Source organism: Chaetomium strumarium (assembly GCF_033439665.1).
Source record: "Chaetomium strumarium strain CBS 333.67 chromosome Unknown B0T15scaffold_1, whole genome shotgun sequence".
NCBI classification, from domain to species: Eukaryota; Fungi; Ascomycota; class Sordariomycetes; order Sordariales; family Chaetomiaceae; genus Chaetomium; species Chaetomium strumarium.
This window is the reverse complement of record NW_026944429.1, coordinates 1,601,629-1,626,736: the sequence shown is the minus strand read 5'-3', so window position 1 is coordinate 1,626,736 and position 25,108 is coordinate 1,601,629. Positions and strand designations below refer to the sequence as shown.

The 25,108-nt window shown below is 50.9% G+C and overlaps 2 protein-coding genes and 1 non-coding gene across 3 annotated transcripts; 1 reads left to right on the top strand and 2 right to left on the bottom strand.

Moving 5' to 3' along the window:
• Positions 1 to 8,669: 8,669 nt before the first annotated feature.
• B0T15DRAFT_t5 lies at positions 8,670 to 8,746 on the bottom strand. The gene has a single exon. It is a non-coding gene; the product is annotated as a tRNA-Tyr (tRNA).
• Positions 8,747 to 12,854: 4,108 nt separating this feature from the next.
• On the top strand, positions 12,855 to 14,230 carry B0T15DRAFT_545889 (phosphatidylserine decarboxylase-domain-containing protein; the record flags this gene model as incomplete). Its single annotated transcript, XM_062870144.1, has 2 exons — positions 12,855 to 13,890; positions 13,953 to 14,230. The coding sequence occupies 2 exons, from the start codon at positions 12,855 to 12,857 to the stop codon at positions 14,228 to 14,230; spliced, it is 1,314 nt and encodes a 437-aa protein (XP_062725590.1).
• A 2,315-nt stretch (positions 14,231 to 16,545) lies between these two features.
• On the bottom strand, positions 16,546 to 19,982 carry B0T15DRAFT_424782 (potassium transporter-domain-containing protein). The gene is made up of 4 exons (XM_062865621.1): positions 19,184 to 19,982; positions 19,049 to 19,096; positions 18,783 to 18,969; positions 16,546 to 18,717 (listed from the first exon to the last, which is right to left on the bottom strand). Exons 1-4 carry the CDS (start codon positions 19,480 to 19,482, stop codon positions 16,669 to 16,671), a joined length of 2,583 nt encoding a protein of 860 aa, XP_062725589.1. The 5' UTR covers positions 19,483 to 19,982; the 3' UTR covers positions 16,546 to 16,668.
• Between the last annotated feature and the right edge of the window lie 5,126 nt (positions 19,983 to 25,108).

The following is a 25,108-nucleotide window of genomic DNA, read 5'->3' as shown; positions in this document are numbered from 1 at the left end:
CCACTAAATCCATTATAACAACAATAGATCCACGGGTATAGGAAGAACTATATAAGGAAAAGGATCTACGACCTCCTAGCAAGCAAAAAGGAAGCCGCTACGATTCAGAACGACAAACCCAATAATAAAATCTAGGTTATAGTATACTAGAAAGGATTCCAAACATTGGCATTAGTAGATAGAGGATCTTAGGTCGACCTTATCTTGCCAGCATTTATCAATCGACTTAGGATCCTATAGAGGATTAAAAAGAAATAACATATTATTAAAGGACCATTCGACACCTAATAAGTCCAATAGGAAACGGAACCACTTAAGATCATAGTAGAAGGGAAAACCACCAAAGTAATATTCAACATTATTAAAATAGGGCCTAGGAAGGATATAATCCTTAGACGCCTATAGTATCGAGATTACAACCCAGATATTAGTTGGAAGGGAGGTGGCCACCTACAACCTCGAGAACAGAGGCTATATCCGACCAACGAGATAGGAAGCGCAAACGACGGATCATAGCAGGGAAGATCGCTCCAGGAGGCGGCCCCTATAGATCTACTATAAGAGACGGACAGTGCCAGGCAGAGTACTATAGACTTAGGAAGAGGCGGCAGTCACTAGGAAGAACAGCGAGAATTGGCAAGACCAGGCCAAAGACGACGCCACTTGCGACGACGCCCTTATACGGCTCGAAGAGACGCAGACGATATCGAAATTGCTATCATCTTAATCGATAAGACCAGAGAATTCGAATTCTAGGATTAGGTCACCTAGAGGGAAGCGGCCAATATTACGGCCAGAGACAAGTTCTCGTACTACTGGAGTATAGAAAAGAATATAGAAACGGGTAAGATCCTAATAGAATACTAAGGACACCCGGCGTTCGAAGCGAAGTATCTTAAGGGGCTACCAGACTATAGACCTTGGGATTATAAAATCAAACTCAAGGAAGGAGCCTAGTTGAAGTTCTTTAAGGTATACTATACCAATGAAAAATAAGATGCTAAGTTAAGGAGATATTTTAAAGAGAATCTTAAAATAGGGCATATCAGACTATTAACATCACCGGCGGGCTACCTAGTCCTATTTATTCCAAAGAAGGATAGGAAGCTTTGGATATATATGGACTACCGACAGCTGAATAAAGAGACGGTAAAGAACCAGTACCCCTTGCCACTTATCTCGCGACTTCGAGACTAGTTGGCAGGCGCCCGTTACTTTACTTACCTTGACCTTCTAATAATATATACCTATATTTATATCAAGGAAGGGGATAAATAGAAGACAGCGTTTCGTACTCCTTATAGCCATTACAAGTACCTTATAATGCCCTTCGGATTGACAAATGCACTAGCAACCTTCCAGGCGGTCATTAATCATACGATCCGCCCATTCCTCGACCTGTTCGCAATCTATTACCTAGATAACATTCTTATCTTCTCTAAAATACTCGAGGAATATAAGAAGCATATAAAGGCAGTACTAGATATACTCTATGAACATAAACTGTTAGTCAACAAGGATAAGAGCAAATTCTACGTTATAGAAATAGTGTTTCTTAGATATAAAATTTTGCCTAGTAGAATCAGGATAGAGCCAGCAAAGATCGAAGCAATCAGGAAATGGCCACGACTAATAACGATGATAGAGGTATAAGGATTTATCGGATTCGCTAATTTCTATCGAATGTTCATTAGAAACTTCGGCGACCTTGCACGACCATTATATAAACTCACGAAGAAAGACATCGAGTTCCGGTAGGAAGCTAAGTATAAATAAGCGTTTTAGAAGATCTATAATATAATTATCGCCGATCTAGTGCTCTAGTTACTAGACCTACGGAAGCCATTTGAGGTGGAAACCGATGTATCTAATTATACAATCGGGGGACAACTTAGTCAGCGCAATGAACAAGGGAAGTTACACCTAGTTACATTCTTTTCAAAGAAGCTCGAAGGACTACGACTCAACTACCCAATCTATAATAAGGAGCTACTAGCCATCATCAAGGCCTTTTAAGAATAGAGACTATACCTTAGCAGTATAACCTATAAAGTTCAGGTCTATATAGACTACAAGAACTTGCGGTATTTTACTACCACCAAGGTATTGAACGGACGACAGACTCGATAGGCAGAATTCCTTTTAGAGTTCAACTTCAAAATCAATTATAAGAAAGGCTTAGAAAACGCACGAGCAGATATATTAAGCAGGAGGCCAGATCACTTCAGGAATAGCCAACTAGAAGCCTTGCTACTATTACTTTAACAATAGCTAGATAGTTCCTTATAATATGCTCCCCAACTGATGGAAGATCTCGATGATAACACGCTTCTATGATAGAACAAAGATCCCGGCATATAACCTCTACAACCGTTTGAAGAATGCTATATAATCTTTAGGGAAGAACGGCTAGGAAAAGACTTCCAAGACCAGAAGCAGAACGATATAGACAAGAAGGCAGGCATCTCTTAGAGAGATAGAGCGTTATATATATATTCTCCTACTCCGCTATGCCTAGCTATTTACAAGGCGCGCCGGACCCTCTACTGCTATGTACAAAGGAAAAACCGTACCGTTTAGGCCGGGTGAAAACCTTCATCAAAAATAATAGGAAAGACATGGTTCCAGTGATACACGCTGCTGCAAGTAAAGAAAAAGGCCTTGGGAAGGCCTTGGGCCAACGGCTAGTAGGGTACTAGCCCGGCTAAGCCGTGGCCACGGGTATGGCTAGCCGGGCTCCCTAGCTTCCAGTTCGTCATCAAGGTTCCGAGCGAGCCTGTATTCCCCTAGCCGGCCCGAGTTCATCAGCCAACCCAGTACCTTCTTCAGAAGTCTTCGGTTCCGGTAGCCTAGGCCCTGTAAAACAAGGCTAAGATCCCGGTGGGTGCGTATTAGTTGCCTAGGCCAAGTTCTTGGTATAGGTGGTATAGAGCACCAAATTACGAGATGCTCCACTGTCTCTCGGGCTTCCCCGCATTCGCAATAGGGGGTAGGCTGGTTACGAGCCTTTTGTTTAAAAAGAAAGTCCCGTAGGCCTATAGCCTCCGTACGGGCCTGTACTAGTAGGGAGCTCTTGGCTTTTGTAAGGCCTTGGTGTTTCCGTAGGCCTTGGTTTGTGAAGAGGACTGTTGGTAGGCCTTCGTCGGCTAGCCTAGTTGGCTGTCCCTGGACCTGGGTTTTCCACCTGGCCTCCCAAGCTCTTAATAATGCCCAGTCATCCTGGGTCTTGGCCAATGGTGGGCCCAAGGCTTTAGCCTGGGCGTTCCATTCGGCCACTACAGCCGAGGCCTTTTCGACGTCTGTTGGCTTTCCTGGGCTCCGGGGCCGGCCCCGTAGCCTCCGGAACCTTCGTTGGAGCCTGTTGCAAGCCCCTTGGATGATTTCCTTTGGTGGGCGTCTCGGGGCCTCTGGGCCTAGCCCGGCCTGTAGGGTAGGCTCGTTGAGCCGGCCTTCGAAGTCGGCCAGCCTCTTGTTAAGGTAGAGGTCTAGGGGAGGGATCCAAGTTTCCGTCTCGAGGTTCCGTATAGGGGTGGCCTTGTAGGCTCCGGTTACGATGCGTAGGCTTCGGTTCTGGGCCTTTGCTAGGTCCCTGGCTAGGCCTTGTGGTGGGCCGTTGAGTGTTGTAGGCTTGTGGAAGCTGGATGCCCCATAGGCTATTGCGCTACGAATGCACTTGGTATAGACCTCTCTGGCCCTGATTAGCCCCGGGCCCCAGGTCTTGGCTGCTATCCTTGATAGGGCAAAGTCTTGGGTTCTTAGCTTGGTAGCTATGCTGGCTCCGTGGGCCTTCCAAGAAAGCCTCCAGTCGAGCCAGACCCCTAGGAACCGGGCTGAAGCCGTTGGTTTAACCGTAGTGTGGTCATGAGGGTGGCCCGGTTTGGCTAGTCGTAGTGGTTCAGACCACTGTTTACGGCCTTTGTTGAAGTGGATCAGCTCTGACTTGGCCCCATTGAATTCCATTCCGTAGGATTTAGCCCACTGTAGACATGTAGCCCAGGCTTGTTCCAGTTGCCGGCAGTTGATATAGGGGTCCCTTCCAAAAGCTAGGAGGTTGGTGTCGTCTGCGAATCCCACTAAGCTGACCAGAGGGTGCTTTTCCTTTAGTACTTTATATAGCGAGGCTATATATAGTATAAAGAGGATTGGTGATAGTGGCGATCCTTGTGGCACTCCAGCTCGGATGTCGATTTCCGGGGCAAGTTGGCCGTCGAATAGGAGTGTGGCCTTCCGGCCCGTTAGCCACGACCGTAGCCAACCTACAAGCCACTGCGGGAGCCCGAGGTCCCGGACTGTAGCCAGTAACCGGGTATGATTTACCCGGTCGAAGGCCCCTGTGAGATCTAACTGCAATAGGGAAGCCGTAGCGCGTTGTCTCCAGGCCTCTTGGATCTGGGCTACCACAAGCCGAATGGCTAGGTCTGTTGACCTATATTCTCGGTTACCCATCTGCTCGTCGGGTAATAGGCCGTAGGCTTCGGCTGCCTCTGTGATTCTTTTGGTAACCACTATTTCCACTACCTTGCCAATGGTAGGAAGGAGCGAAATAGGCCTATAGCCTCCGGGGGTAAGGTAGTCAGCTGGGGTTTTACCAGGCTTTGGGAGCACTATAGCTATAGCCTCCTTTAGCCTGGCTGGCACCCATTGTAGTTCGAGGCATCTCTGGGTGAGTAGTGCGAGGATCCTGTACAATGGCCTACCACAGGCCTTCAATAGGCCTATAGGGAGGTAGTCGTTACCTGGGGCCTTCCAGGGAGCGGCCCGGGCAATGGCATCTTGTATGTCCCTAGCACTAACCACCTGGCTTATTGGGATCTTCGGTTCCCACGGCTGGGAAAAGGTGGGATCTTGGATGTTGGAGAGGTCAGCTGGCGGGCTTGGAAAGAAACGGTTGGCCAGGGCCTGGGCCTTCTGGGTATGGGTGGTATAGCCGTTGATGGCCGGGAGCCTAGGGGGGCTAGTAGGCTGGAAGCTCTTGCAACGAGCCCACCGTTCTAGGCTCCAAAGGAGTGATTCGTTATGACTGGCTTCCTGTAGGGTAGACCTCCAGGTCCTTGTTCTAGCCTGTCGTATAGCCCTTGAAAGGTCCCGGAGTCTCTGATTTAGCTGGGCCTTGTTATAGGCTGTAGGTGCGGCTTTAGCCATACGTTCGGCCTCCCGGGCCCAGATAGAGCGTTATAGTATAACGGCAAAGCCTACATCGTACTATAGGATTAAACAGAATTGATCAAGACAATCTACGAGTCGAAACTCGGAGGACATATAGGAATTGCTAAAACCATCGCTAAGGTTCGGCAACACTACAACTTCCTAGGACTTAGGACCAGAGTCAAGACTATTATATAGGAATATAACCTCTATAATCAAAGCAAGTCGGCACGGTATAAACTATATAGGCTCTTAGAACCATTGCCAGTTATAGAACAACTATGGAGTTCGGTAACGATAGACTTTATCACCAAACTACTACTTTTAAAGGACTCGACTATAGGAACGAAGTATAATAGCATTCTCACTATAGTTAACCGACTTACCAAGTAGAGCTACTTCTTCCTATATAAAGAATCATGGTTAGCAGAGCAACTTATAGATACGATCTATTAGTATATTATAGCAGTTCATAGATGGCTAGAAGAATAGATTATAGACCGAGACACCAAGTTCGCATCAAAGTTTTAGCAAGCGCTTATAAAGCGTTTGGGCATAAAGAGCAAGCTTTTAATAGCATACCACCCATAGACAGATGGCCAGATAGAAAGGCTTAACCAGATTGTTAAACAATACCTTAGAACGTTCGTCAACTTCTAATAGAACGACTAGGTTAATCTATTGCCAGCGGTATAACTTATATATAATACAACACCAATAGAGACAACAAAGGTTACTTTATTCTTCGCGAATTTTAGTTATAAAGCAGATTTACACCAGGGACTAGATATTATAGTACCCCAGGCAAAGGTCAAGGCAGAGAAAATATATATATTCTCCTACTCCGCTATGCCTAGCTATTTACAAGGCGCGCCGGACCCTCTACTGCTATGTACAAAGGAAAAACCGTACCATTCAGGCTGGGTAAAAACCTTTGTCGGAAGTAATAGGAAAGACATGGTTTCAGTGATACACGTTGCTGCAAGTAAGGAAAAAGGCCTTGGGAAGGCCTTGGGCCAACGGCTAGTAGGGTGCTAGCCCGGCTAAGCCGTGGCCACGGGTGTGGCTAGCCGGGCTCTCTAGCTTCCAGTTCCTCATCGAGGTTCCGAGCGAGCCTATATTCCCCTAGCCGGCCCGAGTCCATTAGCCAACCCAGTACCTTCTTCAGAAGTCTTCGGTTCCGGTAGCCTAGGCCCTGTAAAACAAGGCTAAGGTCCCGGTGGGTGCGTATTAGTTGCCTAGGCCAAGTTCTTGGTATAGGTGGTATAGAGCACCAAATCACAAGATGCTCTAATGTCTCTCTGGCTTCCCCGCATTCGCAATAGGGGGTAGGCTGGTTACGGGCCTTTTGTTTAAAAAGAAAGTCCCGTAGGCCTATAGCCTCCGTACGGGCCTGTACTAGTAGGGAGCTCTTGGCCTTTGTAAGGCCTTGGTGTTTCCGTAGGCCTTGGTTTGTGAAGAGAACTGTTGGTAGGCCTTCGTCGGCTAGCCTGGTTGGCTGTCCCTGGACCTGGGTTTTCCACCTGGCCTCCCAAGCTCTTAATAATGCCCAGTCATCCTGGGTCTTGGCCAATGGTGGGCCCAAGGCTTTAGCCTGGGCGTTCCATTCGGCCACTACAGCCGAGGCCTTTTCGACGTCTGTTGGCTTTCCTGGGCTCCGGGGCCGGCCCCGTAGCCTCCGGAACCTTCGTTGGAGCCTATTGCAAGCCCCTTGGCCTTGAAGTCCTTAGATTATCACTCTACAAATGTGCTACCTAAGTGTAATCGCGAAGATCCGCCTTATAGAGGTAATCTAATCAGAGAGGCAAGGCCAAACCTCTCTACCGGACCAAGCATAATAATACTAGGCCACGGGACTCCAAGGTTTGTACCTTAAGCCCTCTATAAGAGGCATAATACTTCCTCCCTCTTGGATGACCGACATGTGCGTCTGTCCTCTCCGGCCGGCTATACTACTCCTTTAGAGCTATGAGTTCCTTGTAGCGGCGATACCATACATTTGATCTCCAGCTATAGTACTCTCTAGTACGTCCTGTCGGTGGTTTCCTCCCCTATCGTACGCCTCTGGCTAAGGGAGCATACTCCCCGCTGCGTACGATATTCCTACGGGTCCCTTGCCGAGGGAATAGCTATATCTCTCCTATGGCCTGGGTGCGAGCCAGGGCTATACCTCTGTTATCCTCCTCTCGGTCTAGTATAGCCGCCACGGCCCACCTTCCGCCAGGCGCAACCCTGACTTCTAGCTTCCTATTGCCTTGCTAGGTCTCCCTTATAAGGCCGACTGTGTCTTGTAGCAGGCCGTCGCACGAGCTGCCATGCCGGCATAGCTCGCTCGGTCGCTCTGCTACTAACCTGCCCTAATCTACCTGCCTCGCCTCCTATCCTTAGATCCAACTATAGTATTATAAAGGGCGAAGTGCCTCGCAAGAGGGCCCGGCCGCCTATGTTGCCTCCCTTAACGAGCCCGTATTCCCTCTCTCTCCTGCTCTTATAGTTGGTCGTACGATCGGTCGGCGATGCCGGCTTTCGCTCTATATCCTTGTCGCCGTACGACTAGCCCTCTAGCGTTCGTCGTGGGCGCCCTTAGAACCGGGCAGGGCCGGGGGTGCCTTATCTCTTCTTTAAAACGTCGAAAGAGTCGGGTGGTTTTCGTACCTAGTATCCCCCTAGTCTTGCAAACTTGTTGCAGGTAGATTGTCGTAGTTATCGTCAATGGTGGTCGTCGTGCGGGGTAGTGCGGGATTTTCGGTGCACTCGAAAATCCTCACTTTCTTGTCGCGAAAACCAGCAATCCGACAGCCATACGGCCGCGTAGAAGCTGCGTGTCGTTGCAACCCCTTGGAATCGAAAGAACAGATCGCAAAGGACCTAATTCCCGATTTTTGCGATGCCCGGCCGCCCGCGTGGGCGGCTCCCGATGTTTGTTCACCAGGAAGGGCAGAGAAAATATATATATTATATATAATATTAAAAGAAGAACTCGAGTTCGTCAGACTTAGGATAAAGGAATACTACGATAAATATCGGCTTAAGGGACCTTGCCTTAAAAGAGGAGATATAGTCTACCTTATTTCTCGAAATTTAAAAACGAAACGGCTAAGCCAGAAACTCGACTTTAGGAAGATTAGACCGTTTAAAATTAACGCAAAAATTTCGACATCTAACTACCGACTTTTATTACCATCAACAATAAAGTTATATACCAATGTCTTCTATATTTCGCTCCTCGAACTAGTACCTAAGAATATATAGGTTATAAAGGATATCGAAGCCAAGGACAAAGAAGAAGAATAGGACGTTGAGGAGATCTTAGATTTATAAATAGCCAACGGAAGGCTAGAGTACTTGATTAAATAGCTCGACTTCGAACTAGAAGACAACTTATAGGAACCGGCAGAACACCTTAACTATATAGAAAAACTAAGGAAATTCCACCGGTAGAACCTAGACCGACTAGGAGGAAGGCGTAAAAATCTCCGTATAAGTCGCCTTATCCTATAGTAAAAGCCACTTATATAGAGACAAGGCACAGGTAGGATTCGAACCTATAATCCCCTAGAGCATATACTTAGGTATAATAACCAAGCTATACCACTAAGCCATTTCATTTGTTAGAAAACGGGCAACAAGAACCAGATTAAGAACCCCAGGCAGGAAAGAACAGCTACAGGCAGCCACACTATAATATAACACGTATGGCAGGCGCAACCAAGACCTGACCACCATCAAGAACCACCGCCACCTTGGGAAGACGTCGCTTCACCAGAAGAACCCTACTTAGATAAAAACGACGGACCACCGCCAACCAACCTAAAATCCACTATTAGAGAAGGCTCCAAGGAGACGTTAGGATATACCAAGTCCTATAACGGCATAAAGCTTGGCGACAATCGAGGAGGGGTTGACAAAGTAGGAGGGGTAGAAGCCAACTCCGCCGCTACTAGCGCCTCCGCTTCCTCACGCTCTACCCACTCCAGTTCTTCCACGGTATCGATACTACAAGAGATGGCCTACATTATCTTCTCAAACCATATTCATTTCTAGAGACGTAGACGATTGATCTTCGCATCAAGGGCCGCGCACTCGGCCTCCGCCTTTTCCATCTCGGATTCTAACTTATTATATTAGGAAACGATACGCTAGAGTTGCTATATAGTAACGCCTTGCGTATCGTAAAAAGACTAATAATTGCGAACGCACTCGTAACAGGCGGAGGATACGTCGGCGGAAGACTTGCAATCGAGGCCACAAGCCTTGTAATATAAGCAAGGGCTCTTTACTATAGTCATAGTACGAAGAATAATAGATAAAAGGTCGTTGCGTTCGGCAAGTTTAACTTTGGATTCCGGTTTCGCTCTTGATTTCGTTTTCTTTACGCGACCAGACATCTTATTAGCATTCCTTAAGAAAGAGGAAGGAGGAACAACATAACATACCTGCAACATAGGATATTGGCACTATTTAAAACAGACTTGGGCTTTCGGGACGAACAGCCCTAGAAAGGGGGCATCGTGTCATGAACTAACCTGCAGAGGCCGGTAGGGGCCGACCTACATGGTCAACGGGCGGCGCCCGTACCTAATCATTACAAGGCAGAAGGAACCAATAAGGATTAGGGAAATCAGGAACAATGCCAAGAACGATTGTTCCTGGGGAACAACGCCAAGGAACGTTGTTCCAGATGGAACAATGAGAACGACAATTGTTCTAAATGTTCCAAAGATCTAGACACGGGATACCTAGGGGAGGAAGCTGTATATAGTTCTACCATTCTGCCACTCATTCAGATAGCTAGCTTCCTCAGTGAGCAATTACAACAATAGCCTATACCTATTGTGCAGACATTGCGACAAGCATTGTTATGAACCTTTTGGCTTCACCGAGACCTACAGTCCGACCAGCAGTTACCTTCGACCGGCGAACCCTTTCAGAGGCAGGACTGCCTGTGGTTTCGTCACACAGGGGCGTCCCGAGCCAATCTTTGGGCAATCAGGCAGACCAGTCAGAGACAGGCAAAGATGCTAAGGTGCTAATGTCGCTGAGCACTCTGCAGGACATAAGTGATCAGAAGTGATCAGGGGCATATCACGATGAGCACCCCGGTGCTCATCCAAATCGAGGCACTGAGCACTCAAGGAGATAGCTAGTATATAGCTACTCTTCTGGAGGACTCTGGGAGTTCTCCAGTGAGCAATACAAGCAGTAAGGTAACCCTACATTACTGTGCAGACACTGCGACTTGCATTGTTGTGAACCTTTTGGCTTCACCGAGACCTACAGTCCGACCAGTAGATACCTTCGACCGGCGAACCCTTTCAGAGGCAGGACTGCCTATGGTTTCGTCACACTAGGTCGAGGACTTGATATATATGTATATCAACCATATAAGCAAGCTCGAGTTCCTCTATGCCTTCCGCAAGGCCTTCTTTGCCTCTATAACAGAGAAGAATATATAGGGTGGCTTTATAGGTGCTGGCCTTATTCCGTACGATCTAGAGAGGGTACTTTCTAAGCTGGATATTAAGCTTCGTATACCAATACTCCTAACCTCACGGCCTAGCGCTATATAGTCTTAGGTCTTCCAGACACCATACAACTCCCGGGAAGCCAATATATAGTCTATACTCATCAAGACTCGTATTGCCAACCATTAAAATAGCTCCCTAACCTCGATGTTGGCTCTGTAGACCAGTTGGCCAAGGGTACAATAGCTATGATGCACCAGATGGCTCTTCTTCGCGCCGAGGTCTCTTCGCTCTGCAAGGCCAACAAGGCACTCAGCAAGCGCCGGAGAGCCAAAAGAACATGCGTGCCGCTTGAAGGATCGCTTGCGGTATAAGATGCAAAGGATCTACTAGACTAGAAGGCCGTGGTTGGGGAGATGGCGGAAAAAAAGGAGCCGGATAGTGGTGGTGCAGGGGGGGCTCGTACGAAGGTTTGGTGCTGTGGTATGTGCGGCAAGCCTGGCCATAATGCCCGTACGTGCCAGGAGGTTGTAGAAGGGTCTGATTCAGCTGTTTCTGATGTAATTGTAGTTGGTTAATGGTCTTATTGTATTGCAATTGAGGATGGTTGTTGTAGAGTGGTGGAGAGTGTCCCGCTCGCTTATATGTCCCGCTCGCTTATAAGATACGTTATGGGTCACTCGCTGATAATGTACGTTACCTATATCTAGGTATCTAAAACGCCTAACAACCTAATCGAAACCTCTTCGCAGACTACTCTCATCAAAATACGAATTTCCCGGCATCAAAATAGCTCTCCAATAGAAATTCTAAGGGCTGTCGATATACTTGCGAAAGGGAAGTCAAGGACAATGTATAAGTTTGCATTGTTAAAAGCAAAGAACCAGAGCCTTCGAGCAACAAATGAGGCGCTAAGCAAACGCCGGAGGGCTAAAAGAAAAAGGCTACGGCAAGGATGATCGCTTACTATATAGGATGGACAGAATTTGCAAGCCCAGAGGGATGTTGAGGTACAGATAAGGGAGGAAACGCAGGCGAGTAGTGGTCGCAAGCCAAGGGCCGAGACGCGCGCGCGGCGCTGTGGCAGGTGCGGCGAGCCTGGCCATAATGCGCGTACCTGTCAAAAAGTTCTATAAGTATATCAAGAAGCCGATTCTGTATGTTTTCTATTATTTTGAGTTACCTTGGTGGAATTATTTCGGTTTTCGTTTTGTTGGTGCGATTTCGTAGAGCTTTCGGTGATAAACCACGGTATCAACGGACCTATTTGTCGATCTGACCTAGACTCTAGCTACGTTGCGTAAGCGCACCCTTTTCCCCTCCTTTCACTGCAAACTCTAGTATTAACCCATTTATAGATATCTAGCAAATGATAGGTACCTCTAGGACATCAAGCTCATGAGCCATCTCCCCTGCGCCTGTCGGACCGGCCGGCCTGGAGTGGCAGTATGTGGTATAGTGGGAGCAGTACTAGTAGCAACACCATAATAGTAGCATCTCGAAGAGCATAGTATCTAGAAGCACCGCTAGGATTACAGCTTCGGATAGCGCCCTCGATCAGTATCTCAGACTCCCCGAATGGCGCCCTCGGATAGCACCCTCGGACAGTACCCTCAGTATCGCTACCGGATAGCGTTCGGAATTTGACTCTTGCACGTGTGCCCCATCGTGGGTTTTTACGTCATATCTGTCTATAGGACCGATGCTTTTCGTCATACCAACGTCACCCAGATAGCATTCGATCCACCTCCTGTACTCTAAGAAACTGGTTGTATGTACGGGGTATCGGTGGTGCCGCACTAGAAGTGGGCTGGAAGAAACATCGTCGGCAAAGGCCCGTGATCGTCTGTGACAAAAAGAATGGAGCTGTTTGGCTAATTATTGACGGGCTCCATCGAACCTATGTCTACGTCGGCAAGATCGAGAGCCTACGCGATGACTACACAGCCTAATGCCGCTTCTCCTGCGGATGGAGTTGAGATCGGGTGCAGAATGCCATTGGCTCTGTCATCTCTTCACTGTCCGAATTCATACCCGTCGAGGTCTAGACTTTATGTCCACGAGATGCTACCCGAGGGTCTCAGCTGACTCCAAATGATGACTAGTTACCTCAGAGGTGCTGATTAGAGAAGCTCTTCGTCTATAAAAGGATGTCTAAGTGTCGTTTGAGGAGATGATGAGCGAAATAATCTGGCAAAAGGCAAGTTGCCCTGAGAAATTCCTCACGCCATCCATCCATCCACTATGCCCACGAAGCATAGCGGCCCAGGCGATTGGCCTCTGATCATCGACCAGCTGGTCACACTGGTGGATGGTATTGAGAATGTCGACACGGCCGTGGACATGGCTCTCAAGGCGTTTCCGGACCCCGGGAAGAACCCGCTGCTCGCTGAGGGCATCGAAGACGGCACCACGTTTCTCAACTGGGTCGCCAACTTTCTCAATTGGGTCCCGTCCGAAGTCAAGGATTCCACCCACGTCTACGACATGCTCTGCATCTTCTACTTCGTCCTCGACCAAGCGCCTCTGTCCAGCTATCAAACCGAGATCACACCGGCGTCTGAGAACCAGCCGCTCAAGCCGCTGTCGGCGTGGATGGTACTCTTTGCCCAGCAAATGGGGCAGTTCATGCACACCACGACCTCCTTCAATCGGGATAAATTCGCTTCGTTCCAGAAGGCGACACTGTATAACACGGGGGAGAGCGAGAGCCCTGACGGGTCGGCCTACCGTACCTTCAACCAGTTCTTTGCCCGCCGCCTGGCTGTGCCGCGTCCCATCGACGGCCCTGGCGATAACAAGGTGGCCGTCTACCCGGCCGACAGCAGATTCGACGCCGCCTTCACCATAGACGCCAACGACCAGACGGACCCCAGTGCGGATCAAATCGTGCCTCCGCTTGAAACGGTTTCGGTGAAGGGTGTTCCTTGGGACATCAACACGCTCCTCAACGGCAGCCAGTACGCTTCCTCATTCGCGGGCGGTGTCTGGTCGCACTCGTTCCTGTGCACCTGGAACTATCACCGCCTGCACGCGCCCGTCTCCGGCACCGTCGTCGAGGCGAGAGTGATTCAAGGAGGCGCATACCTCCAGGTCATAGCCGACCCAGACAAGGGGGGCTTCAAGAAGCGCCGCTATATCGGCAAGCGCCATACAAATAAGAAGGGTTATGCACACTTGGACGCCATCGACGGGGCTGGTTATCAATTCCTTCAGACTCGTGGTCTCTTTGTCATTGACACCAGCACTTCCCCTGATGGCGACATTGGGCTCGTCGCCGGTATGTACAGTTTTTTATTTCCGGCTTTGATTTGTTAGTATCGCTAACGTAGACTGCGACAGTCCTTCCTATCGGCATGGCCCAAGTGGACTCGGTGGTGCCTCTCGTCCGAGCCAAGACGGACATCACCGAGCCTACCTTCCCCTTCCTGGTGCAAAAGGGCGACCCGCTAGCCTACTTCCAGTTCGGCGGGTCCGACATCATTGTCGTGTTCCAGGAAAAGGCCGGCCTCGGGCCCAAGTCCTTCTTCCCCGATCCCAACCAGGACACAGCGCCGCATGATCCTTCCAAGCAATGGTCCTGGTACGGCCAGAAGCTTGCACAGGCTGCGCCTCATTAGTAGTATCTCTCGACAATCGCACATTGGGGTGATACGATCCCGTGTGGATCATGCGGAAGTTCAACTGAGAGTCGTCAGCCTATTTGGCTTCCAAATCGTGTTTTCTGTTCTTTGTTCCGTTCGCTCTTTTCCCTTCCTTTGATTGTATCCAACCAAAATGGTACTTTAGTCAGACGGGAATCAAACAAGTCAAATTCCACAGGCGTCATTTCCGTCCACACTAAGTCGGCAAAGTCTACCACTCTCCATGCTGCCCGCCTATCCTGGGCCTTCTATATCTCTGCTCTTTAATATCTCTCTCCTAGGCTATCTTTTAAACCGTCGTCTTCAACTGTAAATACACGAGCATTACTACAGCGATTAGTAGTAGCCATGAACCTCAGCACGGAGACTTGCATTGCCACTTCCGTTCTGGTACTTGGTGATGCCTTCTTCATAGGCGTCGTATGTATTGTACAGACGAGGGGGCGTCGGGTTAGGGTTCCACAACTCGAAAACCCCCGGGTGCCAAGTGTTACTGTTGGATGAAATCATTCCGCCCGGAGGCGCTAAGCCTAAAGGGCCATAGTGCTAGTTACATAATCCCTCCCTGTGATTCTGCCTTGATCTCGTACAGGCGGTTAAAGTTGTTGTTCCTGAAGCAGTATTCCTGAAACCAGATGTGACTTATCGTCGGAAGCTCGCGGTTAGTTGACGAATTGCAGGAGTGCTTGAAGGCTATGTTCTCCAAGTGTTTAGCGTCCTATCTTCAGCAGCTAAAGCGAGTCCTGCGGTTAGTGCCACGAGGGTGCTGGGGGGGTTTGTCGACTTAACTGTCAAGTCGAGAGAGTGCGTCCTACTTCTGGCTAGTAGGATAAAGTTTCGGGCAGTTTTGACTGAAAGATTCGTGTGGTCCTCCGCAGAGAACGCACTTCATAACCGTTTCCTTGCATCCACTGTGGTGATGGCCTTGCTTGGCACATTTTGCTAGCGTCGAGATTGGGGCACTGAGCATCAGGGTTCAGCACTTGGAGCTGGGCAACAGAAAGGCCCCAGGTTTTGGCAAAGCTCTCGCATGTGTCGCCGGTGTTTGGTGCCACAGAGAAGTTACAGTTCACCGCGCGGCGTAGAGGCAGTTCGGCTGCGGCGAGCAGCTCGGAGACGAGGCCCCCGATGAGGAGGTAGCTCAGCCGCATCTTGATGCCCGGTCTTTTCAGGGGGGACTTGGCGGAAGAGACACGAGCGGTTGATTGATATCCCGGATCCGGCTTAGATGCAACGAAGAACCCCTCTTACTTCGACTCAGCGGTCGACCTCCTAGCATAGGAGCACTACGCCCAATCATCAGACTTGGGGGCTGAGACTGTCCTACCTGCTTGGACTGAGTTTGAAACCATCAGGTACTGTACTACCAGCCTATACTGGTTGCTGCGACCCCTTCCGTACGACGTCGAATTGTCCGGCGCGAAGTCTCCACTTCAAGCCCCCGCGCGCGAAAGGCCCACACATCCGGCCTGCCGGAGGGTCCACTCACAGCGCCGAGTAGATGTGTTTAGGTTCCTTCCGTTTCCGCACATCATCCAGTGACTCTTGATGTACTACGTCTGCGTGTCCATCCGAGCGTCCGGAGCGTCCGACGGTGTGGGGATGGGAACCGGCAGTCCCAGCTCTGCTGTGGGCGGTTTGCGCTGATTAGGAAGCGCCACGCGTATGTCGTACTCTGTCTGGAAGAATTGCCCGGCCTCGGTTGACGGTCTGCAGAAATCCTGTTCAAGCTCGGTGAAGCCGTGACGAAGCGCGCCCGAGCGGCTTCAGCGCCGCCACCATGTGCTTCAGCGCCGCCCACGGTCCCGTCTCGACCGAGGGACGCCGCCTAGCCGCAGTCTAATCGGGCTTTAGTAGAGGGGCAGAGTTGGTTGTTGGGGATCCAGTAAAGCCTTGGGTAACATTGTGAGGGCGGGCAGTTCGCGAAATACTGCAACTTCAGCCGCTACTCTCGGTTGACAGGACATGCTTCATCGTTATCTCCATCTCCCTCGTTCCAGTAGGAAACAGCATGACGGTGAATTCCGACATTCGAATGGTAATAGAGGAAGCGTCCCTGGCTCTTTACCGAATTACCGCAGCGTTGAGCAGGTATGTTACTCTAATTTCTGTGAGTACAGGTGGCCATCTGGTACTTACGACATCACTGCCCTGGTTACACAGCATAGGTACCTATAGTAGCAATTGAGGACATTAGGCACGAATTGGACTCGGGAGAACAGGGCCCGGGTACCTTCCGACCTTATTATCGGCGGTTGATCCTGCGAAGCTGAATGTAACGACACAGGGACAGGACTCTAGTATCATTAAGCCTAATAACTATAGCAATCCAACTACCAGACCCAAATATGTCCCATCCTACCGACATCACCGAACAACTCTCCCCCTCTAAACTCAACCACCCGCAACCGGTGTCATATATCTTTAACAAACCCAACCTCCACCACACGATCCATCGCCAACCTCAGATTCGCAATCTTCGCCCGCGTGTTATCCCTGATCCACAGGAAGACCTGTAGCAGCAGCCTCCGCCCAAGCGAAGACGTCTCCTTCACCCGCATCTGCTCCTTGCCGACAATGTACATGATCTTGGCCGCATACGCCCGGTCCAAGCGGGCTAGTTCCGCCGCGAGCTCCTCGTCGCGCAGCTCTGGCGGGAGGGTTGCCGCATTCCCGGCGTTGTTCCCACCACTACTAGTCGTGGTACATGCCTCCTCGGCGGCGGGGACCTTGGTGGTGGTGGTGGTGGGGGTGGTGGTCGTAGTCTCATCCGGATCGGAACCGCCACCCTCCTGGTTGCTGCTATCCGCCTTCTCCTCGTCCCTCTCAACCCCCTTTTCAGTCGTAGCAGCCAGCAGATCGGCGGCCTGTCGCGAAACAATAGCCTTCCTGACCTGCTCGTACACCAGCGCCGCCAGGTCCGGGCTGATGACCTCGTCCATGAAGCCGTGCCTGATCACGAGCCTATAGCACCCGGGCACCGCCCCAAACCTGGAAATGTGGTACCTCTCCTCGGCGGGGACGGTGGGCACCTCCACGGGATGCAGATGGAAGAAAACAGCCACCTCGGGTACCGCAACAAACTTACTCACAAAATGCGTAAACACGGCCGGGGTCAGCACGCCAAACTTGTCGAAGAAGATACCCATACCGCGAATGACGCTGAGCGAGTCTCCGCCCCAGCGATCCGTCAGGCGCAGTAGCTGGCCGCCGCCGCCGCCGTCGTAATCCTCGCGGACGACGAGGAGCTGGTGCGGCTTGAAGCGGTCCTCGGCCTCGGCGCGCCACTGGTTCTCCTTGCCGAAGCGCCAGAGGAGGAAGAGCCCGGCGAGGATGGCCGACAGCGTCAGGGTGAACCAGGCGCCGTCGGGAACCTTGTTGAGCGCCGAGGAGAGGTAGAGGCCGTCGACGAGGGCGAAGAAGAGCCAGGGGAGGGCGACGAGCCAAGGGGGAAGCTTCCACACGATCAGCGACACCAGCGTGACCATGCACGTGTCGAAGAAGGTGACGAACATGACGCACACGCCGTAGGCGTTGCCGAGCCGCGTCGTGTCGCTGTAGACGGCCGTCACGAGGATGGCGCCGGCCATGAGCAGCCAGTTGAAGAAGGGCACGTACAGCTGCCCGTGGAAGATGCGCGACGTGTGCACGACTCTCACCTGCGGGCAGTACGACAGCTTCATGAGCTGGCTGATCAGCTGGAAGGTCGCCGTGATCATGGCCTGGCTGGCCACGATGGCGGCAAGGACTGCGGCGACCAGCGCTGGGTAGAGCATCCCCGGTGGTGCTGAGTGGAAGAACGGGTTCGACACCGCGTCCGGGTGGACGCTGATGAATGCGGCCTGCCCGATGTATGCGAGCAGGAGACAGGGGTAGGTGTAGCATGTCCAGCTCAGCTGGATGGCCCGCGCGCTGAAGGCCCCGAGGTCGGCAAAGAGGGCCTCGACGCCGGTGAAGGCGAGCAGGATGCCTCCGAGCATGCGCCACCCGGCCGTCTTGTGCTGGACGAAGAACTGGATGGCGAAGTACGGACTGAAGGCCTTGAGCACGCTCGAGTCGTAGTGCACGAGATTGTAGATTCCGAAGCCGCAGTTGAAGCCGAGCCAGATGATGACGATGGGCGCGAACAGAAATGCGATCCTGGTCGTCCCCAGCGGCTGGATCGTGAACAGCACAATCAGGATGCCGCACGATGTCCCCACCACAGTCGACGTGCTGATATCCGGCCTCACAACCTTCAGCCCCTGGACTGCGCCGAGGACGGACTGCGCCGGTGTGAGCACGCCGTCGGCCAGGACCATGGACACCGCAAGCACGCCGATGGTCTTGAGCACCACGTGCGTGATCTTGCTCTTCTCGATCCCGGCCCGCAAGCTACGGTTGGTGCGCCGGAGATCCGACGATAGGTAGCGCTCCATCCGGATCGTGACTTCTTCGCGAGGACCGCGATGAGCAATGTATGCCTGAGATACTGATTAGTCTTTTTTCTCCCCATTTGCTTCCTGTCTCGAATACGGGGAAAGCATACAAATCTTGTAAGTAGGGAATAGCAGCTAAACGTGCCACCCTCGCCCTCATTGTCGGCATGGAGGATGATGAAGACGTATTTCAAGGTGACCATAATCGTGATGGACCAGATGATAACGGACAAGACTTGGACAAGCTCGTCGTACGACGGCGGTGCCAAGAAAGTCGACGAGTAGACGTAGAGCGGGCTATCCAAAGTGGCTCAGCCAATCTTCTTGGGTGATCCTCGGGCATTTCTCTAGCATGTCTACAACAGGGCCAGCGTACCTTGTACCAATATCCCCGTAGATCACGCCAATGGACTGATAAGCCAATCTGTTCAGAGCCGTCAGCATATAATAAACCCGTCGTTTAGTCGAGAGCAAAAAAGAAAAAAAAAAAATACAGAGAGCGACCACTTACAGCAACAGCGTTGCACCCCGGAAGACCTGCTTCTTCTTCACGTCCTCGTCACGCCAATCCTCTCCTTCTTCGACATCTGGGCCCGCGTGGGCGGTCCCCGACGCGTCAGGCTCGCGAGAGAGACGGCCGGTGCGTCTGTCAAACGACACGCCCGTGATACTCCTGGTGTGGTAGATTCCACCTGCTGTCCCGCCATCTGGGAATGCGACGCCGGTTGACTGGCCGGCCGGCTCGGAGTGGACGCGCTGAAGCGAGTCCTCATCGATCTTGATGGTCGCCGGGGCTGTTGAGACGCCCATGATATTTCGTCAGGCTTAATGTTTGACTGTATGCCTGTATGGCGCCCAGTGCGATGACTTTGTTATCGAATGATGGCGGTCATTGATGAGAGGGGGCAAGGCTAGAAATAGCAGATTCTAGTGCGAAGAGGAACGATGAACCTTAAAGCCCACGCAATCCCTAACATAGAGAGTGAGACTAATACATTGAAGTCAGAGGTTTGGAAGACAGGCCAGTGTGCCAGGGCGTACTGGGGTCGGTATTGGCTGCGATAAGACGGCAGGAAACATACATATTAGACGGGATGGAGGGTTATGGAGGGTTCCTTGCTTCCGAAGCACGATGGGGTGGGACGCAGCATGGTTGGTGGCGGGTGGGGTGTTGTTGGAACTTGCATGTCGAGTAAGCCCCCCGTGTTACGGTGTTGCAATCATGGAACGTGGTCCAGACTGGTCCCCGCAGATAGGGCCCCGGAACTGCATTCCATGTCGCTGACGCCAACTGGATGTAATGGTGGTTGAAAGTGGTTTCCGAACTAGTCTCTTAGCCTTTCCGCTTTGGAAAGAAACCTGTTGTACTGCAATCCTGCGCCAGTGCGGCAGGAGAGTGAAGGGACGGTGTGACGGCACCCCCACGGGTTCCGGGAAACAAGGAACTACTACCTATTGTCATGGATGTATGTGCAGCAAATATAGTAGTATAGTACGTGTTGTAAACTGTGATAGCAATGGACGAGACCCAGCAATAGCGCGAACAAGTTCCTGGTTCTAGGTTTCGTTGGTGGCGAGGCTGTGCAGGTGGTTGTGAACGACATACAAATGGCGCATATTGGAACATAACAGCTTCTGGAGACATAGACCTTCTCAAAGAAGTTAATCTAGAATGCGAAACTGAATGGAAGTATCTAGGGCACGCCAAAGGCAAAGTCCAATCAGCCAGTGGATGGGTATTCCATACTAAGGTATACTGTCCGTACATTATATCCGTCGGCCGGGAGCTGGGAGAGCACATGCAGCAGCTCCCCTGCAGCCTAACAGACGAGATCGCCGCTCCTGGTTACTGTAACCTGCAGCCGCCGCATTGCCTGAGAAATGCGAACCTTTTCCTTGACCTAACCTAATTGCAACCTTATCTGCCCGGCACTACCCCTCCAACTGTGTAAGTGTATGCAATCTATGGCATGTTGTGCACCAAGGGGGGGCTGATGAAGGATTTCCTTCTCCAGCCATAGCGACGGCTTATAGTACCCAGATTCCAGAACTTCACGTCTACCAAGCCATTGCAGCTGTTGTAACCTATGCACCATATGGGGGAGACCCGAGGGAAGTCAGGGACTCATGGGTACTACAGCTGACCTCCATCAGAGTCCCATGATGCCTAGGTGAGGTACCTATGTGCTGTGTATTCCCGTGCCCAAGTTAGCACGGTGACGATACTCAAGGCAGCGTAGTATTATCCTCAATCAACACTGCCTCAATCCATCCTGCGAATCCACTACTATGTCAAAGACATCATCATCAATTTCCATCCCCTTGCCACGAACAGGCTCACGGGATACCAGGATGTAAGTGCCTTCCTAATTGTGCTTGGTGTTGTTTAAAATGCCTCAACGATCCTCCGATGCAAGCCGGGAGGCCTCCCTGCCAGCTGGGCTCCCGGAAGGATTGCCCTGGAATTGGAATGGGCACCCAGGAAATTCTAGGAGGGCTTAATTGATCGCATTTGTTACACAATGGAAATCTATAATGTGAATCGGCCAAATCCATCCAGTTCTTCGTTGAACCTTATCCAGATCTGGAACGACGTTGCGATCGGGAGGGCTTCTATCTTCCGTTAGCAGCCCTAATAAGCAGAATCTTGCCTTTCGTACAACTATAATTGATGACTCAGCAAGTACGGGCTAGCTCCTTGCCCGAAATTCTGGGGCCGAGAACCCGTTTACGTTCCTGGAGTAGGGCCGGCTCCATAACGACTATAAACGGCGCCGGCGACGGAGGCCGGAAGGCGTCGCCCATTCTACTTTATCTATACCCTATTAGGTCCCTTAGCTTGCACCCTGCGCATTCGCGTTGGCCAAGTACGGTATCGTAGATGACGATATCTATAACTTTGACGAGACCGGGTTTATAATGGGAATAATCTGCCTAGGCATGGTAGTTATGATCTCGGATGGCCGTAGTAGGGCAAAACTAGCCCAGCCTAGTAACCGCGAATGAGTAACGGTGATCTAGGGAGTTAATGCCCTTAGCTGGACTATCCCGCCCTTTATTATCTTAGCCGCGTAATACTACCTCGCCAACTAGTATACCGAGTGCAACCTCCCGGCCGATTGGCATATTGCAACTACCGAGAACGGCTGGACTACCAATGTAGTAGGCCTCGATTGGATCAAGTACTTCGACTTCTATATGGCACCTTGTACAAAGGGTAATGTGACGAAACCACAGGCAGTCCTGCCTCTGAAAGGGTTCGCCGGTCGAAGGTACTGCTGGTCGGACTGTAGGTCTCGGTAAAGCCGAAAGGTTCACAACAATGCAAGTTGCAATGTCTGCACAGTAGGTGAAGGCTACTGTTTGAATTGCTCACTGGAGAACTCCCAGAGTCCTCCAGAACGAGTGACTATATACTGCCTATCCTTGGGTGCTCTCATATGCTCTATAGAGCTCCCTAGAGCTTGGTGCTCTGTTGGCTCCATCGAGAGCTTCCATCCCTTCATGCTGATTGGCTTGGTGCCTTGAGCTCTCGCCTGCTCTCTAGAGCTCCCTAGAGCTCCTTCTCATTGGTCCTAAACGATTGGTTCGGGTGCGTCCTGCGCCACCCGTCGGGTTGTCCCACCTGCAGCTGTTCTGTTGGCTTAATTCGTGAGTAAGAACCGGTTGTTAATCCTCGACGGCCACGAGAGCCACTACTCTACCGAATTCGAGCTCTATTGCCGGGAGAATAACATTATCACGCTCTACATACCTCCGCATTCCTCGCACCTCCTCCAGCCACTTGATATCGGCTGTTTTGGGCCGTTGAAGCAGGCGTACGGTCGCTAGGTCGAGGACCTAATATAGATGTATATCAACTATATCAGCAAGCTCGAGTTCCTCTATACCTTCCGCAAGGCCTTCTTTACTTCTATAATAGAGAAGAATATCCAGGGTGGCTTTATAGGTGCTGGCCTTATATTATATAATCTAGAGAGGGTAATATCTAAGCTGGATATAAAGCTTTGTATACTAACGCCCTTAAACTTGCAGGCCTGTATACTATAACCTTGGGTCTTCCAGACACTATACAACCCTCGAGAAGCGACCTCGCAGTCAACACTTATCAAGACTCATATTGCCAACTATCAAAACAGCTCTCCAACTTCGATGTTGACTGCGGTGGACCAGCTTGCCAAGGGTACAATGGCTACAATGCACGAGGTGGCTCTTCTTCGGTCAGAGGTCTCTTCGCTCCACAAGGCTAACGAGGCACTTAGTAAGCGCCGGAGAGCCAAATAACACGCATATAGCTTGGAGGATCACTTGCAGTGCAAGATGCAAAGGATCTACTGGACCAGAAGGCCGTGGTTGGGGAGGTAGTACAAGAAACGCAGCCGGATGGTAGTAGCGCAGGGGGGGCTCGTACGAAGGTTCGGGGCTGTAGTATGTGCGGCAAGCCTGGCCATAACGTACGTACGTGCCAGGAGGTTGCAGAAGGGTCTGGTTCTTCTATTTCTGATGTAATCATAGTTGGTTCCTAGCGTTGATGTGTTACAATTGAGGATAGTTGTGGTAGGATAGTAGAAAATGATCCGCTCGCTTATCTGATCCGCTCGCTTATCTGATCCGCTCGCTTATCTGATCCGCTCGCTTATCTGATCCGCTCGCTTATCATGCACGTTGTCTCTCGTATCCATGATAGCAACTCCCGTGTACACTCTCCCCTTGCAGAGCTGATATATCGGAAATCTACGTATCTGGGGTTGATTCGAACCGTATCCCTGCCTCTGCCACGCATGCGTCGCAGAAAGGAAATTCGCAGCACAGTGCCTAGCTAATGAACTCCAAGTCGGCACCCACCGAATACAACCCAGACTATAGGTAGTCATCACCACCCCGTTAACGCACTTCGAATGCTAATAACCTACGCATCTCAATCACTCCCCAGAGAGAGCTAGGCACCTAGAGAGGTACATGAGCATGCTGTTGTAACCACTTGCACAGACCACATTACGTTACTGTCTCTATGATCATGTGCAGTACACAACAAGCATGACGAATGCCAGGAAAGCGGGCGGAGCAAACAGGAGTGCGCAAGGCTTGGGTGCGTCTGTTGGCTCTGGTAGGAGGCCCTAGCTGTGAGTAAGAGACCATAGGTCCCCAACAACAAACTGCTCCGCCGCAATCCTGCATAGTAGTTGCTCTCTTCGGCCAGTACGCAACTACGGTACTGGAACGCAAGCGGCCCATGCCTCCTAACACCAGAAACAGTGGTTCAAGCACACCAACAGCACGGTCCATGTTTGGGTCTCTCTATGGGAGGCAAGAGATTCGATGGTATGACAGGTAGGTAGGCAGGGGCGCTTCGGTGGCCGCAACCAACATGAACTAAGGAAACCAACCAAAGAAAGATGAAACTAATGCACTATGGTCACCCATACGCCCTCGATGCACACCGCAACGCCACATGTTGGATGACCGTGGCTGTACCCTCGTTCGCTTCAGATTGATCAGCCCTGGCATCTTGAACAAGTGGGGGTAGGTGTTCAGAGTGCTTTGGAACATGCATGACAGATTGCTTGTCATCCGGACCTGGAGGTGCAACGGGTGCCCCATTATACGAAATCCAATTCTCTCAAGCATTTCCTTCCATATTGATACTTTCCATTCCACCACTGTTAGAACACCCATCAGCCACGGTCATTCTCTCATCGTAATTTCAAACCCCTCCCTCAATCCACTACGGTAGCTTCAACACCTCGCTTATACCACCCAACATGCCCCACGGCGCCGCAACTCACCCAACTTCTAGCACATCCTCGACCAGGAACACAACAGCTGCGCTGCGGTGGAACTACGATAGCAAGTCCAAGTGCTTCTATCGCTGCAAAAGCAACGGCGAGTATTCGTGGACGACGAAAGTCCACCCCAAGCACTAGGGGCGCTGCCAGCCTGTCCGGTTGATTATAGGCAGAATGTAGTCGCCTCTTTGTGCGAGGGGTGATTGGTCCCCAGAATTAAGGGGTGTGGAAGGAAGCGTCGGGGAGGAGAAGTTGTCCGTTGGCGAGGAGAAGAGCTGGACTTTTCTCTGTTTGCAGGGACTCGGAGTTCGGGGGCTCGAGAGGATGTCATCTAGGATTCTATGTTTCGGATTAGAGGACTGGGAATACACTTGCCCGCTGGACGGGCAATCAAAACAAAGGCACCTGCTTTCTGCTCGTTTTATCTTCGGCTGTGTAGTTAATGGTTTGACCTAGGCATACTTCTCTACACGTGCCAAAAACTGCCTGAAGATTTACTCATCAAGGTGCTGTTAACGTAGTGTTGGTTGGAAAGTGCCTGGCGTGAACGACGTGCATGTGCCGTTTAGGTAGGTCAACATCTTGAGCACCCCATTTTGGTTCCCAATAACCTGGGAGTGCTGTGGTGTAGCACAAACACACCGTCAAGG